Below are 8101 nucleotides of genomic sequence, written 5' to 3'. Positions count from 1 at the left end.
TAGAATGTAGGACTATTGTTGGTGAATTATAAGGTAGATTCAATAGTTCCAGGCCTACCTAATTACCATCCAAAACATGGTAAACATCAACTTCATTTAAAAACGTGAGGGCAAATCATAAACCCTACAAAGAAAGAAGTAGGTAAATCCACAATTGCAACATAAAATTAGGGCAAGAAGCCAACAACACCATTACCCCCAGTCAAAAAACCCCCACCCAAATTTTGAATTAACTATTTTATATAACACAATAGAAACACACACGCTCACAACACGTGCACACTCCCCGCACATACTACCCTTTTAAGCATCTTCGGAAGATTGAGACGATGTACCCCCTTATAAGTATCTTCGGAAGATTGGAACGATGTACCCCCTCATAAGCATCTTCGGAGGACTAGACAATGGACCTTGAAATTGATGGAGACACCACGGGCACCTCGCTATCGCACCACAAAGAATAATTAGCTGTAAAGATGAGCACCTGTGTCAAATCTACTTAATCACAGGTGAATTGGTTCTATCACAAGAAAGCTAACCACTTCGATTCGCCAACCAAAGAAACTGCCAAGATAATCACGAAGGGTTGCATCAACATGTGTTCGTTTCAGAGTGCAAATTGACACGGGCAAAACAAAGCCAATTGCATGCACACCTTGCCAGTACCAAATCGATGATGCAGTAAAATTATAAATACTGTGTAAGTTACACCGGATCATACAAACATCTCAGGCATGAACATCATTTGTCCGCACATTTCCAGGACACAACTCATCAGAGACTAACATACAGGGCACAGCAACGGCGCAGCTTTGGTTTTACATTTGCAATGGCATCCGGATTGTATCGCACCACTAACCACCTTTTAATCTTCAGCATGGTTGGTGGTGCCGAGCTTGATCTATTGCTTAGAGGAAGTCCGAGAAAGCGACTTTGGGGAGGCTGGAACGACCGGACAAGTTTCTGGTACAACAATGGATGTTGATGAAGGTGATGAGCTGGCAGTCTTGGGAGTAGCTGGGGTTACAGAGCGACCAAGGCCTGAACCAGCCCGAGAAGGTGCAGGTGGTAATACTTGTGTAGGGTAGACCTCAGTGACCTCTTCAATGCCTTCATCCACATATATAACATCCTGCATAGTAAGTTGGTGGTACTCAACAATTTCTCGTAGGAATCTATTCTCTCGAGCGTACACCGAATTCTCATGTGCGAGCCGTGCCTTCTCAGCTAATAGTGTCTCTAGTTGGAGGCGGATCTGCAAATTTAAAAAAAAAAAGTATGATTAACCACAGCGGAAGGTAACAGGTACCACCCTGGACTCCTGTCATATTGGTAAGAGCAGTTACAATAGCAGGCTATAAGCCAGCTATAAACATATTTTAAAGAGATAAAAAAAGAGAGAGAAGAGCAGCGAGCTACAGATCTGTAGCCAGCTGCAGCACGGACTCCAAGACGTAATGTATGTATGACAGGTGGGACCAGGTATTAATAGTATAGTAAGCAACTATTGTATGAATTGACTATTACATTGGCTATAGATGATTTTGAGTTAGTAGTGGGCTATACTATTAAACTTGCTCTAAGGCACAGAAAATTACAGGTTCCATTCATAAAAAAGATATCAACATTCTCTCTCCATCCCAAAATAAGTTCATTGCCCCCTCCTGTTTGTCCCAAAACAAGTTCATGTTTAGTGATCATTGCATCGGAGTTTGTGAAAGTAGGGATAAATACATTGGGAGTAGATAAAGTGGGGGACAATTCCATTGAGATTTGGTAAAGTGGAGGGTATTCTAGTCCTTTTGCTTTTGTATTGGTATGTGTGGGATAGGTGAAAAATGAACTTATTTTGGGACAGAGCTAGTAACTAATATGACAAAAAAAAACTTGGAATATAATACAAAATGTAATTAGACCCCTCAGGGGCAATTTTTAATAAACTATTGGTAAGATAAGCATGAGTCGGCCACATTTCACACTGATGAACATACATTATATAAGAGTCAAAATCCATGATAATTTTTTTAGGCAGTTAAGCCAGGATCAGCAGTGTCTCAGGAATAGTTCCAAGATAAGTTTGAATTGAGCATGTGAAGCTATAATTTGTAGACTCAACAGCTATTTATTATTAGTTCAGAAAGTTGGACTACAGGTGTTCAAGTCAAAAGAGTAGTTATTTAGTAAAACTTTAGATGCACAGAAGAAGCCCAAAACATTTTAATACATAACTCCAGCAATCAAGAATCTGATGATTTTCATAATTGCTTGTCCGTTTTAAAGAAAAATTACTAACCAGATCATCATCTTCAGGGTTATCACCCTTATCGTGACTTTCCCGCAAAATCTTATTTTCATCTTCAAGCTGAGCGCAACGTTCCTTTGCAAAAGCTAAATCGGCCTTCACAGTCTTCAGCTCACGTAATAGCAGCTTTGCTTTTGCTGCCATGGCATTTGCAACCTGCAAGTGCAAAATATGGGTCACTAATCCACTCCAACAGAAAGGGCGATGAGAGAAAAGATTACTAAACTGATGCCACTGTTCGTCAACCAGAGAAAAAATAAAGGACAGGATGAAATAAGCACTGAAAGGCTATGTTTAATGAAAAATACTTTGCAAAGAATATAATCACACAGATATCATGCTCAACACAAAAAAAAAAAAACTTGAACAGCTATCAGGTAAAAATGATGTTTATCAAAAATGCCACCAGATTAAATTTGGAAACCACGTGGATTCCAAGATGCAAAATGTAGCACTAAGCAACATATCTAGTGACACATATTGGCCACCTTACGTCGCGAGATGCCTTCAATTGAGTTTCGTAGTCAAGTGGATTTTGTGGAAGATTCCTTTGAGTAAATCTTTGTGGAGCTTCTCCTTGTGTAGTTGAGCCAGCTCCTTTTCTTCTTATGTTCAATTTGCGTGTTTCATGAATAATGTCGGCTGTTTTATTTTCTACAATCGTCCGGCCTTCCTGGAAAGAAGATTTAAAACATGTTAGCATGGGTAAATAACATAAAAGCATAACAGAAGGATGCCTCAATCATAAAATAAATTAACCAGTCATATCACCATTATTCTAGTGCTGTTGTGAAATGAAATAGACAACAACGTAAAATGCTTCATATTTTCCAAGTTGAGACAAAGGTAAAAGAAGAAGATAAAAGTATTTCCCTGGTGTTATACTTCTAACACATGGTTTGCTAATGCTACCAGGATATTTTTAGAATAGAAATTATTTGAACAGTTCTTAAATAACATTAACGGAAAAAGGAGATATACTTTCACGTGATCGTTTAAATAGGATTAGGTAAGTAGTTGATGTATAGCAACTTACTTCAAGTGCACTTTTTATTGTGCCACCAATATAGTTGAGGGAGGAAGCTATGGCCTCGGACCTCTTATGAGATGGAGGTGTCTCGGATTTCCATGTTTCAGACGTTGGTTGTTGTGAGCGTGTATACTGCAACAGCAATAAAAATGTTGGCATTGACACAAGAACATCTGAAAGTAAACTGCCTAAACACAATAATGGCAGTTAAGCACAACACAAACTTACAAGGTGCAGATTATAGTACATGAATGAACAAGTAGTCAAGTACTGACCATGATGACAGAATAAGTGTTAACATCATTAGCAAAAGTCAAAAGTTTAGACTGTGCTGCTAATCTCTTCAAGAAATGATCAGTACACGCATTAAATAAAAATTAGAATCTACCAGTTCAATTAACTGCAAGAGAATGTCAGGACAGCAGTTCCCACCTGGACACCAACCGGCGGCGCATCTCTTGACGGCTGCTGCCTCGCCGGGGAATCATACTGCCCTGGTGAACCATCCTCGTCCAGAAAAGACTTGGCTTTCCGAGCAAGGGCCCCCCAAAATCCGTACTTAGCCTCATTCAAGTTCTTCATGGATGTGTATTCATAACCCGAAGAACCCTACAACACAGAACAAAAGCGACAGTATAAACATAGAATCTTCGCTCCCCAAATCAAGAAATACAACAATTTGGTCCGATGATGTCAGGGAGACCCAACCCAAGAACAGCAGAGGCGGCGGCAAAACCACTAAACAGAAGTAGTCAAGCATCACAAGTTAGTTAATCGCGAACCTAACTGGAATCAAAACGAAGAGATGCGGCCCTAAATCGATATCCCTAATCGATTCACCACCATGGATTTCAAGAAGCGGCTAGGACGGGGAGACAAACCGCCCCGAGCGGACCAGATCCGGGCCACGCATCAGACACATCTAAGGGGTGGGGGGGAGTCTCAGCGGGGAAGCTTACGGGGGAAGGCGTGGAGACGGAGGGCTCGTGGTGGCCCCGGCGAGCCGCGGCGGCGGCGGCGGCCGCGGAGGCGGAGGAGGAGGAGTAGGCCGAGGAGAGGGAGGAGGCGTCGCGGTGCGCGGCGGAGGCGCGCATGGCCTGCGCGGCGAGGGAGTCCTGCGGCGGGGACGAGGGGCCCACGGAGGGGGTGTGGTGGTGGTGGTGGTGGTCCAAGGACGGCGGCGTCTGCGGAGGCTGCGGCTTCCGGCGGTACGCCATGGCGGTCGCGGTCGCGGCGGCGGCATCCGACGCGGGGCGGCGAGGGGAGGGGCGCGCCTTTATACCGGTGAGGTGATGCGGATGGATGACAGTTTGGCTTTGGACTCGGACGCGGCACGCTGCGAGTCAACTCGAATCCACGGTGAACGGTGAAAAATGGCTTGGCCGCGGCTTGGGAGTTGGGGACTGGATTAGTGGGGTTTTCCGAATGGGTTACTACCCCACCCAGCTATATACTCCCAGTGGACATCACACAATACAAGTTCCAAGGATCCCAAAAACAAACGGCTCATCGTGTATCATAGAAAGATCTAACTTACGTAGATACTGAAAATAGATATCATATATATAAATAGTGATTGTCATATATATATATATATATATATATATATATATATATATATATGATAATCTTAAACAACTATTAGATTGTACAACAATGCTGCTACACTTATACTACTGTAGCCAGTCTAGATGATTGCCTTGAAGATAGCCAAGCTACACGGCTGTAGGCTATGCTGTTGTAGCCAATGTTTTCGAGTAGTCCCTACAGTACAATACGTTCATATTATCATAACTCGCTACACTAGCTTCGTACCACAGAATCTCATTTTCATAACATCCTCCAAACGATTTATAGATTTTCTTTAATCTGGTTTTCATGATTTTATCATATATTCTATATACAACCAAAGATGTTATGATAATATGTTATGATAATATTTATGTTTCTTTGGATTGAAGGATTAGATTCTTAGGAAAAAAAATGATAAGGAGGTTGCTTGGTTTGTGGGATTTGGGCTTGCAAAATTCCTTTGCAATTTATTCATATACCCCAATTCTAAAGAACTTTAAACATGAGCTCCAACCCATATTTTAAGAGAATTCCAAAGCAACATCTCCATTTCTGTCTTCTTTTAATCTTAATCTAAGTAATACATAATCTCAAAAATCATATATTTTCCTTTGAGCCATGTAAACACATGTTTTGAGAAATCATATGATTATAGATCCAATGGGATTCAACATACTCAACATTCTGTATTTTTTTTATCCATGTGTTTTTTGAAATCATGCATTTCAAAGAAGCCTTAAAGCAATATCACTCCATTTAAGTTAGTTACACTCATAAACTGGCATTTTCTATATATATCCATCCCTATCAAGATAGACACCCATAATGTTGTTTCTCATATCCTGCATCTAGCGAGGTAGCTTGGGATTATATTTGGGTAGTACTAGTGCCATATGATATGCATTGATCTTTTGACCTTCTTATGGACTTCCCGTGCACGATATCTTCTGTTTTACTCGCTTCTAATACTTTTGTTTACATCCTATTTTGGTTGAGGTGGACAAACCAAGGTGTATATATATATGTCATGTATATATTTAGAATACATATACTTTATCAAGAAGATAAATTACATTCGGCCTCTACACCTATATTAATATATTACCATAACTAATAAAGAAAAGAACAGCAAAGAAAAAAAAACTAAGACAACTTGAACATATCATATATCATTTTGATAGCTTACTCCCTTACTGTCCTACAACCCACCTAACACATCTATGAAGCTTCTCGTAGAATGATTTCATTAGGGAATCAGGGTTTGTCCGCATAGCTAATACTGCTTGATTACCATCAGCTTCGAATGTAGAAAAAAATTGAGAAATCTTCTAAGAAAAGCAGTAAGTTAGTCTACTCGGTGGTAGGATGAGATATGTCGTTTGAAAAAAATAGACCCACCAAAGCTAAAGTAGGAAAAATGCCTTTGTTGATCAGCCAGATCTATGAACTTGAGATAGATTTATGGAGAAAAGTACCAATACTATGGCTGTGTGTTACACCGGTAAATGTGCTTTCCCTCATAGCAAAGGAAGATAGGTTTTGCCCTTCGACAATGCCCATTATGACTAGAGTTGAGCCAAGAGAGGCGAGTGGTTGTGGCAGCTAAATATGTATCCACACACCCCGTAATTAATCCTTCACGGCTCAACTAGGTGCCAATGCGCCATAATCAACCTATGAAAATTTGCTTATGTGGCTTTGCCAAATCTAGGGATAGATATGGATAGCCACCAACCATCTTCCAACGCTCTTCAAGCAGGGGCATCAATGCCATCGACCTAGGAATCTACTCTCATGGATGCCAATGAATACAATGTCTTCTTGTAACATGATGATGATGTAATTGTTGTTACCTGTATTTGAAATATAATGTCTTCTCTCTTTGGCATGATAAGCATGTGAATGCCCTTTTTATAATGGCCAATGTTAGATTAGGAGAGAATAATTCTGCACAACACTGATGGTATGAAGGTTATGATGGAGAATTGGAGATTAAAGAAGGCTTTGAAAAACATGGTTTCCCTCTATTGAATGCTCTATGGCTTTTGAATTGGGCCCTGTTTAGTTCACACCAAACTTCCCCTAAACTCCCAACTTTCCATCACATCACATCACATCCAAAACTTTTCTACTCACATAAACTCCCAACTTTTTTTTTTCAAACTACCAACTTTCCCTAAACTTCTCTCCAATTTCAGGAACATAGCCTTGAACTATACCATCACCTTAGAAAAAGGCAAATGCAGAAAAAAAAATGTCAAGTATCTCATGTATCTCCTTTTATCGTATAGTCTAACTTAATACTCATGCCAAGTAATACATTATTAATATTGAGTTATTAGGTTGTAAATACATGGATCTGCCCTAAAGAGATGAATTTAGATGAGTTAAATATAATTATTTGTATGTTTTAATAAATAAAATTATAGATTCACAATTGAGCATATGAAATGCAGCGGGGAAACAATACTAGTGTGACAATGGAGTTGTAGACACCATAGTTTAAAAAATTTTAGGGAAAATTAGAACCATGCCATTATAATTTTGCAAAATTTGAGATATGCCATCCTGACACAGATGTCATTGACTCATGTGGGTCCTACATGTCATTGAGATACCGATGATATATCAAACTTTGCAAAATTATAATGGTATGGTTCCAAATTACCCTAAATTTTAATATTGACATTTACACATATGCAGACGATCTTTTAATAAGACTTTAGTAAGGATGGTAAGCCATTGGCCTTAATTCTCGTGGTGGTTTGTTAATGTGCACATTTGCTACCGTGTAGTATGTGTGTAGTGCCATGTGTTTCTGTGCATATTCATGAATAAATAATATAAAATGTTCTGGGAAACTAAAAGGCTAAAACTATAATTATCAAATTAAGGATATTTGTCTTTTTTTTTCATAAACCTCCTACCTATATTTCTCTTCCCGTCCGAGCATTTGGCACGTATTAGTGATACTAACTCTAAACTTTAAACTTTTAAGTGCCACTGCCGACTCGCCTCATGTGCTCTCGGCAATGGCTATCCTCTCCTGTCCAATAGCCAATAGTCTATTGAGGTCACGGTATATTTGGAATAAGTTTCTTTTTACCCTGTTTATATATTTTTAAATATTTTTTAAAATTTCAGATATTTCTCTTCCTTCCTGTCCAGCGTTTATGAGTGACGCTTTGGAAGCGCCC

At 39.7% G+C, this 8101-nt stretch overlaps 1 protein-coding gene across 1 annotated transcript; it reads right to left on the bottom strand.

Annotated features, from left to right (window-relative positions):
• Nucleotides 1-663: 663 nt before the first annotated feature.
• LOC127773236 (uncharacterized) lies at nucleotides 664-4652 on the bottom strand. The gene is made up of 6 exons (XM_052299265.1): nucleotides 4292-4652; nucleotides 3765-3941; nucleotides 3339-3464; nucleotides 2796-2975; nucleotides 2294-2458; nucleotides 664-1255 (listed from the first exon to the last, which is right to left on the bottom strand). The coding sequence occupies exons 1-6, from the start codon at nucleotides 4547-4549 to the stop codon at nucleotides 902-904; spliced, it is 1260 nt and encodes a 419-aa protein (XP_052155225.1). The 5' UTR covers nucleotides 4550-4652; the 3' UTR covers nucleotides 664-901.
• Between the last annotated feature and the right edge of the window lie 3449 nt (nucleotides 4653-8101).

Source organism: Oryza glaberrima, chromosome 5 (genome assembly GCF_000147395.1).
Source record: "Oryza glaberrima chromosome 5, OglaRS2, whole genome shotgun sequence".
Lineage (NCBI taxonomy): Eukaryota > Viridiplantae > Streptophyta > Magnoliopsida > Poales > Poaceae > Oryza > Oryza glaberrima.
The sequence above is the reverse complement of the archived record's forward strand: the minus strand, read 5'-3'. Positions and strand labels throughout refer to the sequence as shown.